General features: G+C 48.4%; 1 protein-coding gene across 2 annotated transcripts in view; it reads right to left on the bottom strand.

Annotated features, from left to right (window-relative positions):
- The window catches only part of VANGL1 (VANGL planar cell polarity protein 1), a 53,840-nt gene extending 27,747 nt beyond the window's left edge, over nt 1-26,093 (bottom strand). Inside the window, exons 1-4 of one of the 2 annotated variants that reach the window (XM_022583988.2) lie at nt 25,993-26,093; nt 16,739-16,945; nt 8,770-8,902; nt 4,195-4,802 (exon numbers count right to left, since the gene is read on the bottom strand). In XM_022583988.2, the coding sequence (XP_022439696.1) occupies nt 4,195-4,802; nt 8,770-8,902; nt 16,739-16,809 (812 nt within the window). In that variant the 5' untranslated portion in view covers nt 16,810-16,945; nt 25,993-26,093. Of the gene's footprint in view, nt 1-4,194; nt 4,803-8,769; nt 8,903-16,738; nt 20,514-25,992 lie in introns of those variants that run through there. The other variant, XM_089917317.1, reaches the window with a different exon arrangement.
- Between the last annotated feature and the right edge of the window lie 904 nt (nt 26,094-26,997).

The following is a 26,997-nucleotide window of genomic DNA, read 5'->3' on the forward strand; positions in this document are numbered from 1 at the left end:
AGCAACTGAATAAAAGAACCAATGGAGCTAAGGAACGACCGTAGAGTGGGTGCCAGCCATCTCTGACAATCCTCTTCACACCCTCCTTTCCAGCCCTGAAGCTATGATTTAAATGAGATAGAATAAGGTGTACAAAAATATCTAGCACCCAGCCTGGTTCATGGTAAGCGCTCAAAAAATGCTTACAAGTCCACTCATGCATTCTTAAAGCAGTGATATGAACATGAACACATCTGTTCAGGGGCGCCATGGTGAAACGGTTAAGATCATTCTGGAACCAGCCTGGGCTCAGATCCTGGCTCCCACAATTACAAACTGTGTGGCCATAGACAACCTACATAACTCCTCCAAGCCTCAGTTTCCTCACCTGAAAATGAGGGTAACAGTGCCTACCTCACAGGATTGCCGTGATGATTCAATGAGTTATATGTTAAGCGCGTAGAAGGTGCCTGGCACACGTTAAGGTCTATGTCAGTGTTAACTGGTAAGGTTTCCATTGTTGTTGCTTTGCTCTGCATCTTGGATTCAGTCAGTCAATTACGCTGGCTGCTATGCTCCAATATTTACAGGATTTACATTTAAAGATTTCAAAACTGAGAAATCATTAATGAGGATCATTAAATGTCATTTTAAGTCTCTTTTTTCTTCTGGGTTTCTCCCCAGATACAGTCAGATCAAAACCTAGTGCTTGGTGAAATCCTGGAAAAGTTAGCAACTCATTGCGAGAACTCGGCCAAGAAAAGTGACACGTGAGGTATGTGTGGAGAATGACGAACCCAATGTGCCAAGACCCCAGGATGCTGTGGAGAACACGGGGACGGGGCGTGATGCACAGGAAGGCGCTGGTTCCTTGCGGTCTCAAGCAGGTCCCTGAACCCATGGCTCGGGGCCCTCAGTGGTAAAGGGGCGACACCACTACAGCACCTGCCCCCACCCCTGACAGCAGCGAGGAGGGGAAAGGGAGACATCCCTAAGGAGCCCTGGTAATCCCTACGGCACTGGGCAAAGGTTAGGATGTATCTTAATCTCCTTTGGGGTCTCACTTTGTACAACTGGAACCTTTTACATTTCTGAAAGTTTTCAAATAAGCCCAAACTCCCGTTCCTGCCAACAAGCAAGGTTCCTGCAAGTACCTTTTATGAGAGCTAAGGAGAAACATATTTTAAGACACTAAAGAATAGATATTTTTCTGACTATTCTCAAAAATAGCTCAGTTGACTTTATAAAATCACCTTTGAAAACAAAACAACAAAAGAACTCACCATCGCTCTGCATCTCAGCCCAGTAGGCCGCTGCTCCGGGGAGGGCCTTACATAACGGGAGAGTAGACTGGCCTGATTCTGGGAGGGTCTGGGGATGACCTGCTATTCTGATCCCCGGGACCTGCTTTGTGTCTATTCCAATTCCCCCTTCCCTCCTGTTTCGACACTTTACAAAAGGGCTTAGAAGTTCTATTTCTGATCCAGTGACTCTTCCAGCCACCGATGGATTTAGACCAGATTTAGCCCAAGGCTCGGCGGGTGACAGGCCCACAGGGGCCAGCAGGGAGAGATGGATCCCGAGCCCGCCCCAGGTCTCGCAGCCTGGCTGTCGCATGGGTGGCTGGCCCTGCCCGAGGGCTCTGGGAGTAAGGACACCTCTCCTTCCCTGGCCATCTTTCCACCCCACAACCAGGGTCTCCATGTGAGGGGCAAGAGGGGCCTTATGAAGGCAGGAGAGGAGGAGAACAAATGGTCCTGCAGAGGGGCTGGAAGATATGGGGCCACCCCTGGGCCGCCTTCCGTCTCCCTGGGGAGCTAGGGTGAGTGGCTTCAGGGATAGCAAGTTAAGGACTAGGCAGCTGTTTGGTCACGGTGAGGACAACCCCGAGAGGTCCGCGGCAAGCCCTGGGCCACACAGCACTGTGGGCCCTGCGTCTCCTGCCCAGGTCTACGTCTGGCTGGCGCAGCCATGTGGTGAGGAACCGGGACGACCCACAATTTTCTGAACATACCGTGGCACACTGCCCTGGGGCTGTTTTGTGTGTCCCCTCCCCACCTCCACCCTGATCCAGCACGCAGAGCAAGCAGTCCTAGAGGGAGGAGGGACACGGGAGCCCACGGAGGGAGTCAGCCCCACTGCCTGGACTACCTAAAGTGGGAAGACTCCCTTCCCTTTTCCACCTCTGCAGGTGGGATCCACACAACTAGAGCTGAGCCAAAACACAAAACCACGGCAGGCCTCGCTACGGGCCAGTGTGTTAACTACTTACATTTACAGAGTCCCAAGTGTCACTCATCTCTCTGTGACCAGAGCTGGATTTCTCTCCACCCTCCTGACCTTCAGCAAAACCTGTCCAATCCTGAGATAGATGTGTGGCCGGGCTTTATCTCCGTCACTGCCTGAAGTCCACCCCATCCTCCTGTGTTCCCGTCGCCCATTCCAAGGCCAGTGTCTGCAACTGTGCACTGCTCAGTGTGGCACTGGTCCCCCTCCCAGGAGTTCCGGGATACAGCTTTGGAGGCAGCCACCCTGTGTCAGTGGAGCCCCCAGGTCCGGGCTCTGTACGCAGCAGACGTTTAATACAAGTCTGCTGGTCATTCTCCCATGTAAAATATGGGGAAAGAAAGCTGCCTGAGATGAATAAGCAGCAGAGACTTACTTGCCTTCACAGCCCCTCTGGCATCTGCAAAGGACTCAATACATCTGATTTTGCTGCGTAGAGCCTGTGAATCAGATGCCGATTCCCTCCAAGGATCGGTCAAAGTGGCACAGGCCTTGAATGCTAAACCACCCAGTCCTCAGGCGGTACATCTGAGCCAGAAGAATGAAAGAAGATTCGTGCCAACACCGAGATGGTTCGGCAGTATCACTGACTCCAAACCGGGGTTGGGTCACCTCCCCGGGCCCCAGCCAAAAATATGACAAAGCCCACTGTTCTGATCTCCACTAAGGTGCCCTTGCCATCTTGGCTGCTTTGCAGTATCACAGCAGTAATAGCTACAACCAACAAAGTGCTTACCATACGCCAAGCAGGTTACACACGTCGACATACATGTTGATGCAGAGGAGGGAGGAGAGCCCTAGGAGAGGACAGTGTCACACATCCCAGGTCATTCTCTCATCCGGTAACCATCTGAGTGCCAACCATGTGCTATGCTCTAGGCCAGGCACTGAAGATGCAAAGAAGAGTAAGACACAGCACCTGTCCTCAGGGAGCCCACAGTTTGTGGAAGAAAACACAGAAAAATAGGCCAATGACACCAAGTGAGAGATGCCATAATGGGGGCATTAACTTAGGTCTGGCTTCATGGCGTCTAGTGGATCCTGAACAAAGCTAGTCATGTTCTTTTGTATCAATTACTTAAATTCCCTAAACCCCCATCTCTTCATCTGTAATATAGGGATTAATAGTACCCACACCAAAGAGTTCTGTGAAGACAATCTATACAAAGTGCTTACCTCGGGGTACATAAAAACAAAATAAAATAAATAATGATGATCACTCTTTTAGTTAACCACAAAATAATTGATTTTATGCACAGATTTAAAATATGACATCTTAATGTATTTCTAACTTCTTCTCACGCGCATACATTTTTAAAACACTCAACTCTTCCAAATTTGTACTTTGAGTCTTTACTGGAGGATCACTAAGGTGACCATGTAAGTTATTGCCCAAACCAGGACACTTCTGAGAGTGGGGAGAAAAGGAATGATTAATAATTCCACTGGGACAATGGGGTAAACCAGATGTACCATTATGAACAAAATGGAACTGCTGATGACTCTATCGTTCACAGGCCAATTTCCGGGGCAAGGTCAGCAGCCATCACTAAGGCTTCCTTTCTCCATCATTTTTAAGAGCTGCCAACAACTCTGGAAATAGGCCCAACAAAACTCCAAGCTGGAAGAGAGCCAGTACCTGTGCCACCCCATCTAAAAATCAGGAAAGTCAATGCACATGAACAACCCCACCTCCACCCTGCCATACACACAGCCACACACACACACAGCCACACACACACACACACACACACACACACACACACACACACACACACACACACACACACACCCCTCCCAAAACCTGAAAAAAAGACTCAGAGCCCGGTCCTGGCTCTTGGCACCTGCCGTCACCCCTCACTTGTTGAAGACTAGCTGTCTTCTAGCAAGACATCAGTGGTCCTTCTGCCCCGAGACGATCCCCCTCACCTCAGGTGTCCAAAGCTGTAGAAGCGGGACTCGCCATCAGTGGAGCGGACCACCTGCAGCGTGAACATGGGCTGCAGCTGTCTGAGCTCCAGCAGGACAACGGCCAGGTAGTGGATGAAGAGGAGGGCGTCCACGAGGGAGACGGCGTATTGCACGATGCCCTGGTAATTTCGGTCCCGAGAGTCCAAAATGCGGACCCCGTAAAAAAGCCAATAGGAGACCACGAAGAGAAAGATGAGGACCAACAAGAGTGCACGGAACACGAAGATCCGCGGCACGTCGGCTCTCTGCTTGCGGAAAAACAGAGCCCAGGTCCCAATGAGCAGAATCAGGAGCTTGAATGCCATGGAGATGAAGAGTCCCTCGCAGATGGTGCCACAAGGCTCCAGCTCCTCCCGCCACAGGATGGGGGGCAGCAGGATGAAGGCAATGGGGGTGAGGAAGACCAGGAGTCCGAGCACCGTGGCAACGGTGAGGCCCAGGTAGCGTCTGCAGTCCAGCCCCACGCTGTCCTCCATGTCCTTGGTGATGCGGGCGATGTCCTCCTGCGAGATGCTATGCTCCGAAGTGCCTGTGATGGCCGTGGTGGTCTCCCCCCAGTTGTCATCCTGACAGGGAGAGAACAGTGAGGATGAAGAGCCACATGGCAGGTCACGTGTAAAAGCCACAAAGCCCGCGGAGGCACAGGGGACAGGGAGGGCCCACCTCCTTCAACCAACCCACGTGAGTGGGCTTCCTGGGAAATGGAGGCTTAGCTCTTTAAATAGAGGAATTTTTAAACTTTAACAATTTTCATTGAAATTTTTCAAAATGTATTATATATCTACCTTTTCAAACAGAGAAAACATAATTTGACCTGTTTGTGTGTTTGGGTGATTCGTGACTACAACAGTGATTATCATCCACTGTGTTGGCTTCCCTGAGAGGCTCGGGGATAGACAATCCTGCTGTTAGACTAACGTGTGCGAGCGCACCTACCGCCTAAGGAGAGAACCCTCTGCACTTCCTTCTTAATTCATGGCTGGGCGATAAAGGCTTACTTTAAAGCCCAACCCCTGAGTGGGGAGCATTACTACGCCCTCCAGGAGCTCTGACGAGGGAAGATCTTGCACAGGAGGGAAACTTACATGGCTACATACATATCAAAAGCCTCCTGTAGTTGGTACGCACATTTTTTAAAACTCCATGATGTTTTCCGTAAGTATCAAGCAATCTGACAACATTTCTCATTGAACAAGCTAAGCAGATGCAAGTATCTCTGGCCAGGACAGCTCAAAAATTCCTCCCTAAACACATGTTCTCATGGCAAACTAAACATCAAGAGCATAAAAATACTGAGATTGGGCTTCCCTGGTGGCGCAGTGGTTGAGAGTCCGCCTGCCGATGCAGGGGACACGGGTTCGTGCCCCGGTCCGGGAAGATTCCACGTGCCGCGGAATGGCTGGGCCTGTGAGCCATGGCCGCTGAGCCTGCGCGTCTGGAGCCTGTGCTCCGCAACGGGAGAGGCCACAACAGTGAGAGGCCCGTGTACCGCAAAAAAAAGACAAAAACAAAAACAAAAACAAAACTGAGATTACTAAAATGTGTGCCTTTTACTTTCTTGCTTTCACTGTCTCACTTTCTCTTGCTTTTTAAAGTCTGAGGTAGTGTGGAGTGATTGTCTCTTCATTTAACATGATCCAGTTGCCAGGGTTTTAAACAATTTCTCTACTTCTCTAGCAACTACGGCATCGTTCCAAAGCAACAACAGAGCAAGAAGACAATGAAAAGCCACATTGGGTCCAAAGAGGTTTTTGCCTCAGAAATTTGTGTACATGACTTAACTTGGAAAAAAACAGTCAGCCACGGTGGTAAGTTGGGTGCAATTAATGCGTAAGATACCAATTTAGAAAAATCTAAGTTGATAGCTGAATCGGCAAGATAGAGATCTCACAGCCAAACGATAACCTCAAATCTAGTAACAATCAAAAAAATTAGGATTCATGAAACGTATAAGCTATGGCAAGAAATAGTGGTGGCGGCAGGGAAGGTCTGGACCTGCGAACAATAGGTCTTCAACTCGGAAAGTTACAAGTATCAAGTACTATGAGGGAAGTTACTAGTTAAGATAACAGCCAGAAGCAACCGCTACTCTCACTGCTGGTAGAAGTTTAAAATGGTACAAATCACTCTTGAAAACTGGTCTGGTAGTTCCATATAAATGTAGATTTACACTTAACTGTATGGCCCAGCAATTCTACTCCCAGATTTTTACCCCAAATAAATGAAAACATACGTCCACAAAAAGATTTGAACCAGAATGTTCTTAACATCTTTATTTTCATGCCAAAAACGATGCAACCCAAATGTCTGTCCACCGGGAGAATGGATAACAAATTGTGGTATATTCATACACTAGAACATTATTCAGCAAAAATAAAAAAGAATGAAACACAGCAAAACATGGATGAGCCTCAAAGTTATTATGCTGAGTGAAAAAAAAGTCCCAAACAAAAGAATATGATTCCAATTATATTAAATTCTAAAACAGGCAAAACTAATCTACAGTGATAGAAATCAAAGCAGGGCTTGCCTTAGAGGGGTTTGGGGGCAGGGATGACTGGGAAAGCATAAGAGAACTTTCCAGAGTGAAAGAAATATATCTTGATAGGAGTGTGGGTTATATGGGTTTATTCAGCTATTACAACTTTTCAAACTGTACACTTAAGATCTGTTCATTTCTCTGTGTGAATTTACTTCAATTTTGAAAAAGAAAACAACACAAGCACGAGAAGAAACAGCCACACATTCAAAGATGGACAACTTGCTTTAACATAAGGTGAGTTTACAGATCAGTGAAGTCACTTTGTAGCACTCTTGGTGAAGGCAAGTATTGGATTCCATGTTTTGTATTGGGCCTAATATTCAGCTGATGTTCAGTATTGAAATAATGATCACTAGCATTGTGGTCATTTTGTTATGTAGCTGATTTAGCTTCTCACCCTTTTTCCTGCCAAAGAGTTGCTAACTAAATCCCCTGTCCATTTTAAGAATATGTGCACATCTGTGCCTAAAAAATGAAGATATCCAACAATCTTCCCAAGACTGAGGTTCTTAGAAGAGAAAGGATCTTAGATCTTCTATCTCAATCCCCTGCATTTTCAATGAAGAAACTGAGGCCCACAAAGGTTGTGAATGCCCAAAGTCAAGTCACACAGCCACTGAGAAGTACAGCCTCCAAATGCCCACTTCAATGCTTTTCCCTGGTGTAAACACCAACAGCTTCCTAATGTAGCTTCCTAGAGAGCTACAAGATGTAGAGAAGATGACAGACGAAATGCCTTCACAGTGGGCCACCAGCACCTCTGAATTCACATCCAGGAGGAAACTGACCCCTGCAGCACTTAAGGGTGGCCCCGTCTTAGGATTGGCCCCATCCATCCAACCATTCCTCTGGCCCTCTGGCTCTCCATCCCTATGACTGCCCCAGAGCCAAGGCAGGCTGTGCAACAGTAAGGACTAAAGGCATTTACTTACCACTGAACAAACCCCACATTCAACCACAACTGCAGCTTTGGCTTCTAAGAGCATCTTGCATGCTCTGAAGAATTCCAATTTCAGTCCATATATCTGCTTATAAATGCACATCTGTCTGTACCCATAGGTACACACAGATACATGCTTATCTATATCTTTACAGCTGTGTGGGCACACATCAGTTTATTTGGGGCTAAGGCTAGACATGCATATACTTCAAGGGGCTGTGCAAACATGTTTCTGAGTATAGCTCAGATGTTTATTCAAATCAAGTAGACTGTGAGACAGTTGGGACCCAGAGAGAAGAACACACACAATGTTTTAAAAAAATTAATAAATAGTCCATACTTTAAAATTGGATGATTTCACATAAAATCCTAACTTCCAGCTTTTCTTAAATATTGCAAGACCCAGGAACACTTAATTCCTGCATTCCTGGTGTTTCCCTGACAGAGGAAATGCATTCTCCAGGTGCCAGATTCCATCACTCCATGCCATAGCCCTGACACTGACATGCCACACAGATTGCTATTTACTCCCAAGCTAGCCTGATATATTTTTGCCTCTTCTGTGTAACCCAGGGTCTATTTCACTCACCTATGTTTCCCTAGCAGGCATCTAAGTGTATAGCTCCAGGTTTAGTGAGGCTTCATCTGGGCCGTCCTAACCTCTCAGCTCTTCTTCCCAACATGACTTAGGGTCTCTGGAGAGCGAGTTTCCTTCTCTCTTACACTGTTCTACTTTGGAATGAGTCTCCAGGGCCTGCAGCCTGCAACTTTCCCTTCTCTGCTCTGTCGTCAGCCTTGCTGGCTTCTTTTCAACACCATTCAAAGGAGGCCAACCAATCACACTTCAGAAGAATCCTCAAGCTAGCCAATGGTAGGTCAGGCTGTCCTTAGACCAACAAGAAACCACAGGATATAGATAAACTAATTAACATGCTAGAGAAATAAAGATAAAAACCCAAGAGAACCTATTACAACAAGACTTGGGAAAACATTTACAGAAAAGAGGCTTGATCGAGTGCCAGTGTACTTACAGACTGCCTTTGATCCTTACCTGAGCTTCCTCCGTCCGAGTAGAATCATTTGCCAACAAGGGCTCTCCGGTGGGAGCTTGAATGGTGACAGATTTTTCTGACCCTCTGCCATCTTTATTCCGGGGTGATTTGTGCCTCTCTCTATTTCTTTCCCTGAAAAAAAATAATAAAAGATAAATCCGCTAGCACATTTATGCCATGTTAATTAACCCTCATCAAAACATGTTATAGGACTTCCTTGGTGGTGCAGTGGTTAAGAATCCACCCACCAACACAGGGGACACGGGTTCAAGCCCTGGTCCGGGAAGATCCCACATACCGCTGAGCAACTAAGCCCGTGCACCACAACTGCTGAGACTACGTGCCACAACTACTGAAGCCCATGCACCTAGAGCCTGTGCTCTGCAACAAGAGAAGCCACCGCAATGAAAAGCCTGTGCACTGCAACAAAGTGTACCCCTGCTCGCCGCAAGTAGAGAAAGCCCGTGTGCAACAACGAAGACCCAACGCAGCCAAAAATAAATTAATTAAATTAAAAAAATATATTGTTAAAAAAAAACAAGTTATAAATTTCATTTTGAATTTAAGAAACTTCTACACACACAAACACACCCATCCCACCCCCCGGCAAAGAGTAAGCTGATCTTTACTCCCTACTTACTATTTTCTTTCTGCCACTCCAAGACCCCAAAAAAGACTGTCACTTCTTCTCTATCAACAGTGATCATATTTTTTCAAAGCCTAATACTGTGAACTTTAGAATTTCTGTAGGTAAGGCACATTTCATTGTAAAATTACTGACTTGAGTTGATCATAATTCGCCTAAACTTATTTTCTAGGACTTTTTTTATCGGGACAACACCGCAAAATACTTAAGTTTTGGTCTGTCCCAAAAAATCTGGGACACACTGTCACCCTACACCTTTGGACAAGAAGAGAAGAAAGGAAACCCTAAACCAATACAGAGAATCAGTTACTTCCCATTACTACAAATTCAAAACTAAAAGTCATTCCCATAGATTCTAGATGAACTTAAAGCACCCACAGAAACAGGCAAAAGTTAGAGCAAATGACCCCAAGAGGTACACACACGTGTGTGTGTGTGTGTGTGCGCATGTGTGTGTGTTTTCAGGCCCCCTAAGGAAAGCAGGCTGTTGCATCGTTTTACCCCAGATGAACTTCCTGGGTGGTCTTCCAGGGTGACGATGAGCACACCCTGCTGTGGGTCAATGCTGAAATTAGGAAAGGAATCAACCACTGTGCAAAGCCCAGGGGTCATGACCTGGCCATTAACCACCTCTGGAGACTGGCACCTCTACCCCCAACTGTGAAGAGTCAACCCAGGAGCCCCTCCAAAGGAGCCCCTCAGTGGCCAAGAATAAGTTCCCTCAAACTCCGTCCCGCAGGCCGCCCTGACATCAGTCCTCCTTCCTTCACCCATGCGCCCTCCTCCCCAAGGTCTCCCAGGCAGGACAGAAGCATCGCACACACACACTACAGAGACAGACGGTCAGATTTTGGTTCTGCCCCTACCTGATGTGTGAGCTTGCACACGTTACTGAACCTGCCAATTAAAGAATGTCGCTCACCAGTGGCTCTAAAAGGATGAAGTCACTAGCCCCTGCTGTTGCTGACCTTCGACACACCCTGAAAGGAGTTCAGGGCAGAGATCAGGAATGAGGCACTCTGTGCTCTGAGAACACTGGCAGAACAGCCCTTCAGGCAGTTAAACATTTTCAGGAGAAAATGTTATGAACCCAATTTCTCGCATCTTCTCATACCTAGAAAAGCACTAAAATCATTAAAGGAGACGTCTGCTCCTCATGACCAGCAGCAACCTTCTACCAAGATGTGTGCCTGCTTGCATGTACCCCTTTCGTCAAGTCATATATATGCTGACCTCCCCCACTACCTCTTCAGAGCAGTTCCTCAGAGCCATGTGAGAGGCTGTCTCCCAGGCTTTAGTCTTCAGGAAGCCCCAAATAAAAGTGACCTCACAGCTCTCATGTTGTGTTTTATTTCAGTTGACAAGCCTCTGAAAAACCTCAGTTTCATCATCTATGCAATGGGGATAACAATCTCACCACATAGACACAGGGATGTGAAATAATACACTGTGGCTATTATTACTGCTATTACTATCCACAGATGGCAAAGAATGGTGGCTTGACATGGTGAAGCAGAGTATGTGTTCCTTGGAGACAGATGAAAAAGAAGCTTTTAACACACAATCAAACCCCCTCCCCCCGCACAGCATCCCTCCTATTAACCTACTACTTAGCTAACAAAACCACATGCAGACTTTCTGTGGTCAAACTTCTGCTTTATCAGTGTCTCCCTAGGATAAGCCCTGGTTAATTCCTTCAAAGGGCAGGGAGGCTTCAGCTGTCCCAGAGACGCTTTCAGTGATACCATCTCTAATCCCTGTAGCGTAATTTATCACTACAATCTATTGCTAAATTAGAGTCCAGAAATAGATGTGTTCTGGTCAACTCTGGTGTTTTATTTTAACTGGGCAACTAAGGAAACAGCTAAGAGATATTGTTTGTTTATCCAGGGGTGTGTCTCACTGCCAATCACTCCACTGCCCACCCCAATTTAAAGAGCACTTTACCAAGTGCTTTCTTATATTAATCTTGTTCAATCCTAACAATAACCCTATGTGGTATTATTGTCTGCATTTTATAAATGAGGAAACGGAGGCTCACAGAGGTTAAGTGACTCCCCAAAGTCATAGCAAGTGGCAGAGCTGGATGTGAACCCACTGCCTCGATTCAGACCCGCTCTGCGGCACTGATTTGAAGAGCAACTGGAAGATTTTGTAGCGTAAGTATTCCTTATGCTCATTCCCACACCCTGAACTTGATGAACTTACCAGAGCTATGGAATCTGCCTTTGAAGCTACTGCTAGAAGTCATGACTGGACCATGACCTTGGAGAACACAAAGCAGTGCACCCAGCACTCTGGCTGCCAAAGACAACCACTTCAAAAGGACTCACTGTGAGAAACAATAAGCAGTTGGGGAAAGTTTTCCCATGTGTCTGATCAGTCTTAGCTGTTTAGACTAAGTCTGGAATCACTGTTCCCCAGGACCCCCACCTTGGCCAGGCCAGACCGAGGCACTGCTCCTCTTACTGTGTTTCCACTTTCCCCAACTGCTCTCACATCTATCACTGCCCTGCCATCTGCCAAGTCACGTGCTCCCCTAACCCATCAATCTCTTCACTAGTCCCACGGGTCAAATCCTGTGACAGCACAAATTCCACTGGAAATCAAAATTCTTCCACCGAGTGCCAATTCCTGCAGGCTGAACACTACCAGGGCCGGAGCGGATAGGGAACCACCCAGGGCTGGAAACAGCCTCTCAGGGGCCAGCCCTTCCTCGACCCTACCCCAACTGGCCCAGCCCTGGCCCTTAAAGGGCCCGACAGTCCCCAAAGGAGACGCAATCTCTACAGTTCCCCTGGTAACATCAGAGGTAAACCAGCCTATTACCTGACAGCCCCAGAAAGGTTCCTCATCCTCCAAGCCCCAAACCCTAAACCACTGCTTCTCACACGTGAATGTGCAGACAAGCCACCTGGGGTGCAGATGAAGTACAGATTCACTGGCCCCATCCCCAGAGAAATAGTCCGGAGGGGAGAGACACCAGGAATCCGCCCTTTTCATCAGCACCCCAGGTGATCAGGAGGCAGGTGGTCCAGGAAACTCTGCCCAAGGCTCTCCCACCCAAATGCTCCTGGGGGAGGAGGTTGTTGGAGCAACTACTCAGAAATTTCCCTGTTTGTAAAATGCCCTGTATACAGCGGGGGCTCAATAATGGGAGATGTGAGTGCAGCGCTCAGCTACACAATGTTGCAGTGTACAGTGTGGCTTCTATACCAAAACAGCATTAAGTGCATGAGGCTGGGAGCAGGACTCAGGACAGTGTGCATCAGGCCCAGAGCCAAGACCCTTCCATTCACTGTCAAGTAAGGGGCCGACGGAAAGCTCACCCTATCAACTCAACGTGGGCTGCATGTCGTGTTGGTCCTTGTCAAGGGAGAAAGACCTGTTGTACAGCTTTTATAAAAATCACTGGTCCTGAATTACTGCCCTGAATTACTGTCTGAGCCCAGACTACATAGAGAAGCCCAACAAAAAAGGCTGCCTTCCAAGTGCTTTCCAGCATGCAGGGCTATGAGCCCAGTATGGCTGCCACTTCACTGCATCGGTACCCAAACGTTCATCCCCAGAGCTCCAACTGCCGTGATGTCAAGGACGTGCCAAGTACCCTCCAGGAGGGGGCCCGCCAGTGGTGAAGACCACCAGTCCACGGTGTCTAAGAGAAACAGGAGACAGAGAGTAGGCTACCAAACCACAGAAAGGATTTTTCAAACACACGCGCACTTGGTGTTTCTCCAACTCCACCCAAGTTGTCTGGATCAGCTACGCATCTTTGCTGGGCAGGTGTGTCAGCCACAGGAATCCTTGTATCTTTATCTCTGAGCCTGTCTCCATGCATCATGTGCCCGTATGAGTAAAGATAAGTCAGGGGTCGGGGGCAAGCAGTAACATGCTGGAGGCCTGGGCATGTGTCTGTACCTGCACGTGTGTGACTGTGTAAATGCTTGTATTCAGGCGATTCCAGAGCTCAGCCCTGGGGGTGCTGCTGTAAAGCCCGTCTCACTCTGACCAGAATCCCCGTCGATTCCTAGACCGTTCCCACTTACAGTCAACATTTCCTGGGAAGATGATTTTGCCCTCTTTCTGTTGTTTGTCTATTTCTACTTGGGGAAAGCCAGCCCCACCGGTTACTCTTCCCTTTCCTTCTCTACCACCACCCACTACCTGTCCTTTCTCCACCAACTGCGACTGCCGGGGCCTGGCTGCTTCCTCTCGGCACTGCCTTGGGTGCGAGGGCTGGGCACAGGACAAACTGACTTGGAAGCGGCCTCGGAACAAAAGCACAGACCCCCCTACCGCTCAGGCAGCCTCTTTCGGACAATGCATTTTAGTACATTAGTCACATGGCTTACCCTCCACTCCCTTTCTTCCCTATCAGTTACTCTGCCGCTCTCCACCCAGCACAGCCCAGGGAGGAAAGCATGGCTTCCAGAGGAGGACTAAATGGGGCCTGAAACCTGAGGGTCTCTACCAACCTCAGAACTTCAGGCAAATGGTGCTGTCTTTCTGCGTCTCAACTGTATCACCTGTTGAACGGGGGTCCCACCTCCCACCGGTTCTGGGACTGCTGTGAGGATGGGGGATAACGACCAAGGGTCCTAACAGGCACTCTCAGACTGGTCATGAACAGGTACTGGCAGCCGCTGTATTGAACTCGGGGAACTGGTGCTCCAAAACCCAAAGGTTAGGCGAGGTCGGCTGGAGTCTGTGCCGTTTTCCCAGCAAGTTAACTGGATACCCTCTGGAGATGGCAGGTATCACAAAACCAGACCACTAACCTCTTTGTTAGAAGAGAGTCACTTGTCATCTGCTTAGAACCCAGCCAGTCCTCCAGAGATGATCTCGGTGTCATCAGGAAAATCATGTTTGCTGCCCTTCATGATTCCCCGCTGACAGTTCTACTAAGGTTCCTAAAGAGCAAGCTCCCTCTCCTTCCCTACTCTGCCATTCAAATTCCCAACAAACCCCTGAGCAAAGCAGCCCTCACAGGGACACTCCCGGCTGATAGAGACCCTCTGCTGGGTCCAGGGCACGCCTGGGGGAGGCTACTACTACTCCCCAATACCACCCCGACAAAGGACTCCCGGCACCTACTCTCTATGGATTACAACCTCTGCCCCACAGTCACTATGCCCTACAGGGCTGCCTGTCAGGGAATCCAACTCAGAGGCTGTTGCTTTTCTAAAGATGCCAGGAAGTTCACCTATAAATCTCCAATCTCTCACCCTGAGCTCTTCTGAGTAGGCATTCAGCAACACCCTTGGTTAACTTATTAAAGGTCTCGGCTTGTATTATTTGCCAAGTACTTTCCGCAGGGGTCCAAGAAGGCCCTCAGAGTTCTGCATGCTGTTTTCATTGAAAGTTACAGTCTCCTAAAGTTACAAGAGCACTGCAGTATCAATTTCTCGGGGCCCCAAGGGGCCTGAGGAAACAGCAGTGCAGAGCAATGACAGTCGGGACACGAGTCTAGATAAAGGAGGCCAGAGATGGTTCCTCCTCTGAACACTGCAAGGCGTCCCTCTCTACTCATCCCCAAGCACCAAGAGAACCCCAAATTCCCACTCCACTCATCACAGTGTAGGATGGGGAAGCTTGGCACACTGACAAGGGAATTGCTTTTTCCAGTTAAGTTCAAAGATTGGACATTTTTACACAGCTGTTTCTAGTATTTTAGAACAAATCTGATATGTTTACCCACTGATTGAAATTTGTGATTAAATGTTTCTCACCAGAGGGTTCCTGACTTTCTCAGGATCTGGGTTCTGGCATGTTGCTTTACGCCTCACTCAGCAGCCCTCCTTGCTGTTTCCCATGCTGACTAGAAAGCCTTGTCTGGACTCCAGCACAAGCTCATTTACCTCTTTTCCCCAGATTGTTATGACTATAAGAGCAATACATGAAATTTAGAAAATAAGGAAAGTTAAAAACACACACACACACACACACACAACTATAATCCCAAGAGTTGCACACCTAGAGACAGGCATGGTCAATCTGTTACCATTCATTGTATCATAAGAATATATAACCATTATATGCACAAAGTTTTGAATCTTGTTTTTTAGTAACATGGCATCATATGTATTTTCTCATGTCATTAAATAATCTTTGAAAGTCCTTCTTTTACACTCATTCCATTTCTACTTTTAATCACAAAATATACACTTGTAAAAGACTGAACAAGTGCAGAAAGATAAAGCATAAATGAAAGTTCCTATCAGTCACCATCCTGTGTGGACCCCTTCCCTGTGGATGACCGCTCTGGGCAGCTCGGACACTATCCTTCCAGACCCCTTTCTGCGCGTGTACATCCATACATGCTAACAAACGAATAAATCAATTAGATATCCATATCTTACTGCTGTTTTACAAAACAAAATCCTGCTCTGCATTCAGCTGCTTGTATGGGGAACTGCTTGTCAGTCAGGGAAACACCACTATAATCACCATTCCCAGCCATGGCAGGGCTGTGACCACAGGTGGGCCTTTGAGTGTGGTGCTGAAATGCCAAGGCCATTGATAGCATTAATACAGCCACTGGTTGGTGACCTACTATGTGCTGTGTTAAATGCTTCACAAGCATAATCTCATTTAATCCTCTGAACAGCCCTGCTATACCCATTTTACAAATGAGGGCTCTAAATAAGAGGCAGCACTGCAATTTTATCAACTGCACTCTTCACCAGCACAGTACCACCTCTTCATTCATTCATTTCCTAGTTTCTCTCCTCACCATTCTGCAGGCCTGTAATACTGCAGGCCTTATGAATACCAGTGCCCACCTGTTCATTCCTCACAGAGGAGAGGAAATTTGGCCCCATCACCGAGGGTCAGAGTTTTCAAAACCCAGGCCTGCTCACTGGGAAGACTAGTCAGAGAGAAATAAATAAGGCACTAGGCCAATCCTGTCACTTCAGTGGATAAGCCTCAGGCAAATGCATAATGGATAATGAGTCAGCAGCTTTGGGTGAGAAGCAACAAATTAACACTTTTTTTTTTTTTTGGAACTTTCACTGCATTCTTGGTAAAGCTTTGAGAGAACTGTCATCTATGAAAAGTACTTAGAAATGAAAAACATTTCCACTGAAGGGAGAAACTTTAATTTAAAATCAACTGTGAGAACTTAAAGTCACCAACTGTAACGGTGGCTATAAAATGTAAATTGGTGGTATAGTTCCTCCCAATGCCTGTTAAATGCTCTTGGACTGAACCTCCGGAGTCAACTGCCCTGCAGGGGGACTGTTTGAAAGTGAGCCCAGGCAGCCTGAGCAACCTGCAAGTTTCCCCCAAAGGAAAAGTGGAACAAGCAGTAGCTTACATACCCTTGTCTGTGAGATTTTTTCGAATGACTAGAGTAGTAAGAGTATCCAGAATACGTGGATTCGGTATCCATAGCAACGGAGAGCTTGCTCTTGCTGAAGGAGCAGGTACTGTTTCTCCTTAGAGGTAGAGAATCTCACCTACCGGACTCCTCCTCAGACCTCAAAGGGCCTGGGAATCAAGGACTTACTCTTCGGCAGGAACGAATTCTGGGAAAACAGGAAAAATAAAGGATATCAACCTTCAAAGCCAAACCCGAGGGGCGAGAAGATAAGTGACAGTAGCAACCTCCTCTCTGGGGTCTCTATGATGGAACAAGTGAGCAAGGGTGAGGCTCCTGAGTGCTAAATGCTCCACTCAGGCAGCAGCCAGCTTGCCCAGGTGTCTGGGAGGGGGACGGGTGGGTGCCGGGCAAGCCCAACCCCTGCCCCGCAGCAGCGGGGAAACCCGAGGTGGGAGAGACCTGGCCCTTGGCCATCTCCCAGACACAGCCAGCCTTCCTGGCATCCCAGTCCTAGACACCGTGCCCAGCTCCCACTGCCAGTGTGCTGGTTACAAAACAATACCCAGGGAAGCAGCTTTTAAGGGATTTGCTCAGAGCTTCCGAAACCACTGGGAAAAAAAAAAAAAAAGGTTCTCAATCTCTTTAATCCAGGAATCCAAACTCCTGAGAATTTATCTCAGGGAACTAATCTCTTTTTTTAAACGAAAAACTATTATTAGCACATCGTCTAAAATAGTGAAAAGCAAGAAACACTCTCAATGCCCCCCAAACAGAGGACTAGGTCAGGGAAACATGATTCATTCACCCAAAGAAATATCACAGAGCTGTTTAAAATGATAATTATGAAGAACAGAAATTTGTATGATGTAGTGATAAATTTAAAAAGCAGGCTACATACAGCATTGCAGATAGACGCTGAAATCTACATTCCAGTTACAATCACACAAAATCACTTATGTAAGGACAAGGATGACAGAACATCAGAAAATGAAAGCAGGTGATTTATTAGCTGCAGGTTCCTGGGTCTTTTCCCACATTTTCATTAAATATTGCTATGCAATAAAAATAAATTGGAAATGTTTCCAAGTACATTCCTGAGCCCCACATGCTAAGCCTTTACTTCGAGAGAAAGGAGTTCTGCACCCCTCACCCCAGAGCTGGTCTCCACCCCACAGGGCTCCTCCTTCCAGCGCCCCTGGAAGCTGACACTGCAAACGGAGCCAGTGAGATCAGTGTGAAGAAAAAACAAAGAAGCTGCAAATGCCATACCTCTACCCACACTGGGAGGAGGCCAAGGCTCCTGAGCAATGACCTGCCAGCCTGGAGGGAATCACCCACAAACCACCACTGGCCAACACAGTCCGAGCCTCAGTACCACCTAGGTTGTTTGCCCTTGTCATTCATTCCCTAGGGTCTGTCACCTAGGGCTAGCTAGCCTCCCTTGTCCTGATGTCCTGACTCATTATTTCATGGCTGCTCTCCTGCATGAGCCCAAGGTGAGCAGTGGGGAGACCCGGGGTCTAGCCAGGGCTGCTCACTGTCAAGTACAACCTGGGATAAGTCACCTGCCTTCTTGAGCCTCGATTTCCTCATTTGTCAAATGGGGATAAACCAACCAGCCATGGACTTCACAGGGTTGATCTGGAGACATAAGCTGATACAGTATTAGGAGCTGGGTTCCAATCCCAGGCTTTACTCACCTGTTAGCTATACGACCTCAGTCAAATTATTAAATCTCTCTGAACCCACATCTGTAAAAGGTGAATAAAAGGGCTCATGCGAGAAACAAACAAGCTACAACTGTGACCACTCCCAGCACCGGTTCCGATATGCTGGATAAGGGGCATTTGGGGTTATCAAGACTCCCGCGACCAGTCCCCAACCTAGAGGCTCTCCTTGTCTCTCTCAGTAAGAGAAAGACACGGAAAGGAGCAAGACAGAGTGGGTGCCCATGCTCACCTTCCCACCTGAGGCTCACCTGCGGCCAGACAGCGCTGGGCTTGCATCCCAGTGCAGTCCAGGGCTTGCTAACTAGCTGTGTCCCCCTCGGAGCCTCAGGTGTCCTCATCCGTAAAATGGAAATAAGGCAGCCTATTTTGTGGGGTGACTGTAAAGAATCAAATGTGGGAAAAAACCCACTGTGGGCATTTTAAAAACATGTTAGTTTTGCTCTTGGACCTTCCCCCACTTTTCTAGAAGACTTTAAGAACAAGCTCATCTTTTTTTTTTTCTCCCTACTCTTCCCAGCATGTTCACTAGCAATTTCAATGAGCTTTCAGCACCTTAGACTCTCACTTCCTTTCTGCTCTGGGCTATGCTGCTTGTTCTTCTCCATACCTGGCAGACGCCAGCCTCAGGAGGTGAGCCAAGATCTCCAGACCTGCCCTGAACGAGCCTCTTTCCCCAAAGGTCCTTCACCCAGCTCTCTGCTGACCTGCAGGTTCCAACACCCGGCTGCCTGGCCCAGAAACCTGACTGCTGTCTTCTACACCCAGAATTGACCATCCACAACGTCTATACTTCTTTCTGCCCTCCAACCCACTAACTCTCGATTCTCTTTTCCATCCCAGCTTCTAGCTATTTCCGGCTAAATGCTGCTGGGGTGTCTCAGAGGCAGGTGGCCCAGGCCCCGAAGACCTGCACGGATCCTATTCACGCTCCCCAGCCGTGACACCGCGGGGCAGACACTTACCTCTCTGAGCTTATCTCCCCACCCTCCCACCCCCCTGACACCCCCGTAAAATGAGGCCATTTAATATGATCTCTTCCTAGGGTTGCTGTTAAGCATTAAAGGAAGCTCCCAAAATAAAGCCTCTGGCACATGCTAATGCAAATTTCATTCCCCTACTGCAAGAGGACGTCATCCTTAGTCCCCATTAAAACCTCCGGCCATCCGTTAAGGCAACTCCAGGCATGTCCCTCAAAGGAAATCATGGGCTCCCAAGTGCTGTTTGGGGGAAAGCTTTACCTCCACTCTACCAGCTGCCCTTGTCTGGTTTCTCTCTCACAATTCCTATCTATACTTATCAAAGGGTCGGTTTGCATATGCTGCCATTCCCTCCCTCTTGTCACCCCAATCCTCCATCTCTGACGCTCCATTGAAACAGCGCTAAGTTGGCCAGAGATTGCCAGGAGCCAAATCCAAAGGTCCCACCCTTGTCCTTCTTCCCCCCGCAGACCTTCTTAACCCATGTATTCATTCATCTGCCTCCACGTTTAGTGGGGCTATGAGAGACCTGCTAGGCGATGCTAGGTTACAGCAATGACAATGGCACACAGCACATGGCTGCCCTCGCGGAGCTCTCTGCTGTCTGTCCTCCTCCGATTTGATGATGTTTGTGCTACTCCTCCTCCAACAGTCCTCTCCCTCTCCCCCATCAAGTTATCTTTTAAGACTCAAAACTCACCCATTATTCTCCTCCGTCCATGGATTTACTCTAGGATAAGCTCCATGGAGACAGGAGCTACTGTTTACCTACCCCAAGATACACTGAACATAAGAGGTACCCAACAAATACTTACTGAAAGGATAAATCCCCAGTGCACATTTCCTACTCAGATGCCTATTGCTCCGCTTGGGATTCCCATCACCCCCACGATGCTCTCCGGTGCCCCGGACTGTTCTTTTCAATTTCCTCCACTGGCGCCATGCAAACATCCTACTGACCCTATACAGCCAACCCAGCACCATTTTCACAACTCTCTCCCCGCTTCAGCCCACACATTCTACTGTCCCTAACTGCCCTCTGTCCCGTTATCCACCCCTCACTCTCCCAGTTCTCAGGCCACCCACTTCCTCCAGGCTCCACGGACACAGGGCTAAACTATTCCAAAGCCTGCAGGTTTCCTCACAGAATCCAGTCTCTCGAGAGTTCGGGCCCCTTCTGCATCACACTGTCTCTATCAGAGCTATCAATTCTTGTCCCAGATCTCAGCGAAGATTAAGAAGCAGCAACCAGAGGCAGACGGACAAAATCCAGAGCGAACTCGTCTCAAAAGCCAATGGAAGGGTTTCGACATCGTTAACAGAAAAACACATCCTGAAGCTTATCATTGCAGCAGTTCCCTTGTATGCACAAGAAATTAGCAGAACTCAGATAAGGTCAGAGGGAGGCCTTATCAGGAAGATAATAAAGTAAAGGAAAGGAATCAGGTTCTCTGGGTAATAAAGTGATAGGCTGCTGCACTGGCTTGAATAGGATAGGGTCACATAAAGGTGTAAATGTGGATCCTGGAATCTGGAACTATCTATCTATCACACTGACCCCTGACATGACCCAGACTGTGCCTGGCTCTGGTTGGGCAGCTGCCAGAGTGATCTTTCAAATCACGACGTGGACGTCACTTCCCTGCTTAAAACCCCTCCACGGTGTTCCGCTGCACTTCAAATAAAACTCAAAATCCTTCACTTGGTCTGCCAGGCCCTGCCCACCTCTCCAGCTGGGCTTTCCTTCTCTACCCGAGGTTCTCTAAGGCACCCGGCTCTCTGCTGCCTCAGTACATCTGCTCCACTCACTCTTCACCCACCTATTTTGCCCAATTCCTACTCATCCCTCTCAGCTGAAATACAGCTTCTTTCAAGGGCCTTTCCAGTCCTCTGGCCTCACCTGGCCCTTTCCCACCTCCCTGTACTTCTTGATATCCCAATTTCCAATCACACAGGGACTGGCTCCTGCAGAGACAGTAAGCTCCACAAGGGCAGGGGCCTCTTTCATTACTCTCTCTCCAGCTCCTGGAGCACAACAGGCTCTCTGTAAATGTGTGCTGAATGAAGGAAGGGTTTAGGTGGCACATATCGGGACGTGGAGCCCATAGGTTCACTGTGGAAGAAACCTTAGAGGTCGTCTATTTTAAATCCTCAGTTTTACAACCGAAGAAAAAGATGCAGAGATTACATTCCACAGTGATAGCCGAACCACCAAGAGTGGAGCTGCTCTGCTGCTTGCACAAGTCTTACTCAGCGGCAAAGGTTATATGCCAGACACAGTAAGAGCTGGCATCAGTCTCTGCCTCCCCCTGTCCTCCTGTCATTTGTCCCTTCCGGGCTGCAAGCAAACACCAGGATAGGGCTAGAGCTTGTCAAATCACATCTCATGAAGGTCAGAGGGCAGTGTTGAGACAGGTTCAAGAGCACTTCTGACTAAGTGGCAGCATCTTAAATCTGGAATTCCCCAACAAAAATGTCAGAGAACCTCCTCCCCCCCCCCCACCTTTATTAAAAGCAAAGTGGGGATCAGAGGCCTCGAAGAGAATCTGCCCCTAAAGTCACATTCACTCACAAAATATACCTGACTCCTACTTGAAAGGAAAACACAGTGTTCAGAAAATCATATGAGGGAAATAATATGTTATGGTAATGACAGTGGTAAACATAAGCTAACCTTCTCAGAAAAGGAAATCATAAAAATGTCAACAGCTCTGCCTAGAGCTATTAAGTGAACTTGGGTTGGAGGGTAGAAAGTTACCTTGCAAGGGGTACAGAGACACACGCTGAATTCAAAGAGCCATTCTACTCCTTCTGCGGTGGACATACTTCCAAGGGAAGCAACTGTGTTTATATATACTGTGCACATCACTTTGCATATCTGATTTTTGTCATATATATAATTCTAAAGGGTTTACACCATTTATTATTTTTATTGTTTTCAAGCTAACATTTTTCTCAAGGTACCCGTTTTTAATTACGTGGCACTCAAGGGGAAAACGATAATTTAGATAATTTTGTTTAGTCAACTTTTCTTCTACAGGGGACAAGCAATGAGCACAGGTTTTGAAGTTAGATTGTCACTGTTCAAATCCTGGCTCTGCTACTTATCAGCTGTGTGACCTCAGGTTAATTACTTAACCCTTCTGTGCCTGTTTCCCTAATTATAACAACAGAATTATATTTTACTTACCTTATAGGCTCAAGGTGGGTTAAGTGAGATCATTCATAATCATTCAGACTAATGCCTAGCACACGGTAAGCATTATTACTACTTAGTAAAGTTAAATTCCTTCCATTGGAAAGAATACCTTTGTAAGGCACATGACTTATGTATCATTTTCATTAAACTTATGTACTTTTTTTGGTCTATGTGAGTCTACTTTAATGAATCCCATTAGCTATAGTTAACTAGTTTATTGATTTCCATTCTTTTCCTTGCAGGCCTTCTTTTACCGTCCCCAGGTTAGAAATGAGTATCACAGAAAGCTCTGTGTGTTTTATTGGGTTTATCTGGAGGACCTCAGGGTTGTAAGGGAGGATGGGAAGAAGTATTTTGCTGAACTTGTGGTCTATAAACCATAACACATCACCCAGGCCACTGATGTGGGGATCAGAAGGATTGTGGCATTTGCAACAAACCCAGTGATTCTTTCATTACAACAGTGCTCTTATAAATGAGTGATTCCGGGCCACTATTCACAAGAAAAGAAAATGTCAACCTATTTTACCAATGATTTTAACTCACCTTCCCAGAATATCTCCTCTTGGTTCCAGTCATCAATTACCTCTGAAACACCCTTAACAGCTGGGTATAGATTTCCAAAAGCTGTGAATGGTTAATGTGTCTGGAATTCTTACGATGTATATTTGTTTTCAAGTGACCCCCGCCCCTTGTCCCCTGCCAGATTTTTAAGCTTCGGAAAAGTAATTTCGAAAATACTACCTCCCCTGTAAATTCCAGGACGCAGGGTCCAATGACTGCTGTCCAATAAGGTGGTATTCAGAAGGACACCAATGGAGACAGACCTCAGCTGAACATATATGCACCTTTTCATCAGGCTTCAGGTGAGACCAAAGCCACTACTAGAAACATGGTCCAACCCCACGTCCACCTAATCCTGCCTTGTCCACCTTCTGGAAAATGGCACAGCACGATGTCCATACACAGCTAGTCCCCTAGCCACAGCTAGTTCACTTTATAGAGAGAGAAGGGCCATAATAATCTAATGGCTCACAGTTAATCGAGTGCTTCATATGTATTAGGAACTGTTTTAAGTCATTTGCACATAATATCTCACTTAACCCTCAGAACACGCCTTATATGGGAGAAAAAATAAGAATTTCATGTTACAGTTAAGAAAACCAAGGTGGCATACCTGGTAAGTGCTGGAGCTGGGCCTTGAACTCTGAGAGTCTAATTCTAGAACCTGTGCTCTTGACTATGGAAACTATATAACAATGTAGCAATTACCAAACGTGTTTATTTACAGGGAGGAGGGGAGGCAACCATCACAAATTGTCCCAAACCACACATAACCCACAAAGAATTCTGCAATTTCAACTCCTACTCACAGGTTCAGTGTCCCAAGCATTGTGGGGAGTCCAAAAGAAAAGAAATGAATCTGAAATAGTTCTAACTCCAAGGAGCTCACAGCTTAAAGGTAGAACCTGCCTATTAAAATACAATGTGATAAGTGCCCACTCAACCCAAATGCTGCTGAGGTCTGGGATAACAAACAGGGTGTGTGTTTGTGTGTGTTGGGGGCTGGAGGGGAGAATACCTTCCTCACTCAACATTTGTTTATTCTCCAGTGGACCAGGGTGACCTGGCATTGCTTCTTGGTCAGGAAACCTTCCTTTACGGTTTCATCCTTTTCCTCAAGTACACAAGGCAATGAAAATGTGTTGCCTGGCAAGCAGTCCTTACAAATATGCCATTCTCAAAATTCTCCCATTTTACTTACAAATTAAGTTGCAACCAAGTCACACTGCCAACACTGTAACAGTGAAAATTTCAACCTAGCTGTTTCAGTAATTATATTGAGAGACATCAAAGTCTGGGAATGCTAAATGCTTATGGATAGGTGAAGAGTGTTATTTATTTGAACTGGAGAATAAACAGTTTCCTCCCAGAAATCAAACCCCAACTATATCACATTGATTTAATTCAACTCTAAAAACTCTAATTAGTGGTTACATAAAATGACTAATTATATCTCCCTGGATTCAGTTTCTGCCATCTCACTTAAAGAGCCTAGGAGCTGTGTAATCAAACAACCCACCCACTGGAAGGAGAACGCTAATTAGCATTGTTGATTGGTGACACAAGTTATAATATTTTTCCAGCAACCCTGTAAAATTTAAAAACACATCAGTGAAAATGCCAGATTCTTTACAGCTTGTTAGCTTTTGGAATAGATATCCAAAAATACATGTATTTCCAATCACAGCCCCCCAAAAGGGGTTTAACAAAATGCACGTGCCAGCCACAAAATCATCATAATAAAGAGCTCTAACATCTCTTAACAAGCGGCTAAACGAGCTCACACCACCTTCGCGGGGTGGGCTTTATACCTGGTTTGAAGCTGCGAAAACTGAGCCACAGGTTTCTCGGCTCCAAGTCTCACTAGCTCATCTCCGGGCCGCCAGGCCGCGGCTCCGCCCCACTCCTGCCTCCGCCACCGACGCGTTTAAATTTTTATAAAGCTTCACACTTCCCCGGACACGTTTGCTTGGGGCAGTTTAAAGCCTGCAGGAGGAAATGAGGTCCTGCCCGTGGCGAAGGCTGCCCCGAGGCGGTGAGATTGCCTCCAACCGGGACGCCTCGGGCAGAGACTAGGCGGACGCCTGCTGCTCCACCCCGGCGTTTTTGAAAGTAAACTCCTACCTGCCTGTTGCGCTCTCCGATGCGCAACCGGACTCGCCCCCCGCCCGCCTCCAGGGCCAGCTCCCTTCTGTAAGCGAGGTGGGAACACAGGCCAGCTCTGTGCCGGTTTCTGGCCCAGGGTCGGGCGGGCCCCCGGGCGCGGGCTGTTCCCGGGTCGAGCCCCGCGGCGGGGTGGGAACCACGGAGCGCGCCCGGCTCCCGGGGTGCGCAGGGCGGTCCGGCCCCAGCCCCGCAGGGCCGGTGCCTCAGCGCGGGTGCCTGCAGGAACGCTCGGCCACTCCCTGCCGGCCGGGGCGCGCACCCCAAAGTGCAGCCACGGTAGAAGCGAGCGTCCGAGGCGTGGGGAGGAAATGCCCGGACCGAGGAAGTGGGGTGCGCGGGGAGCGCGGCCCCGGGGCGGGAGGGGCGCACCTCGCGGGGATGGGAGAGGAGTGGGGTCCCGGGAAGCACGGCTCGGGCTATGGACCGCGGGAGGGAAGGAGGCTCCCGGCCAGAGGCGGGAGAAGGGCAGTGAACCGGGGTCTGAGTCCGGGGTGGGGCTGCGGGAGGAGGACTCAGGGGCTCGCGGGGTCGCGGGTCCGGGTGGGGGCGTCTCCCCGCGGGAGGTCTGCACCCCGCGCCCGCCGCCCCGCCGCGCCCGGCCTGCGGCGGGACTCACCTCCGCGCCGGCCGTGCGGGCTCCGCGGCCCGCGGTCTCGGCTCGCAGCGGCCCCGACTCTGCGGCCTGCACTGGGCTCCTGTAGAGGCAGAGCCCCGCCGCCGCCGCCGCTGCCGCTGCACTGCTGCTTTCCGCTTCCTGTCCCGGCGCCGCCCCGCAGCCCGAGCCCAGCCCTGCGAGCCCGGCGCGGCCGCGAGCCAAGAGCAGCGAGCGCGGCCGGCCCAGCCGAGGGCCCGGCCCACCTGCAGCGCAGGGCGGGGCCCGCCGGCGTCTCCCCCCAACCCCCAGGCTCAACGCGCCCCGGACACACACGCACACACACTCAAACACACATACCGACTCACACACCCATTCAGGCACACTCGTACCCACACAGACCCTAGGGGCTGACCACACACACACACACACACACACACTCATCCACACATCACAAACACATGGTCAGGGATTAACCCCCTAGCACCCCAACATACTTGCACGCTCAAACTTACACACTCATGCACACACAGACTCATAATCATGCACAAAATTCAAGCCTGTCTGCCCCCAATGGAGCCCCAAAACACATTTGCCCAGCAGCCCAGGGACTAACCCCCTACACACACACACACACACACACACACACACACACACACTCAAATACACATATTCCAAGAACCAGCCCACAAACGTCCATATATACCCATACCTCAACCCACATACACACTCACACTTAAACTCACATGCAGCTCAGGAAATGACCCCACATATAACCATGCACACCCAGACCCCCTATAGGCCCCCAAAGCCGACCCTACCCCTCCTCCTCCCTTTAACAGCGTGGTCACTGCCCCCCAACCCCAGTATCCTAGAAGCTACTGGAAGAGCACACCCCTGAAGGCAGGCAGCCCCAGGTTCCAATCCCGATTCAACCAGGTCTGCTTCTAAGTCTTTGTTTCCCCGTCTGAAAGGCGGAGAGGAAGATAAAGCCAGCCTTTGCAGGACAGCAGTAAGGATTATGAAAAG

Source organism: Delphinapterus leucas, chromosome 1, assembly GCF_059928025.1.
Source record: "Delphinapterus leucas isolate spDelLeu-1000000601 "Yukka" chromosome 1, BTC_Dleu_Yukka2, whole genome shotgun sequence".
Taxonomy (NCBI): domain Eukaryota; kingdom Metazoa; phylum Chordata; class Mammalia; order Artiodactyla; family Monodontidae; genus Delphinapterus; species Delphinapterus leucas.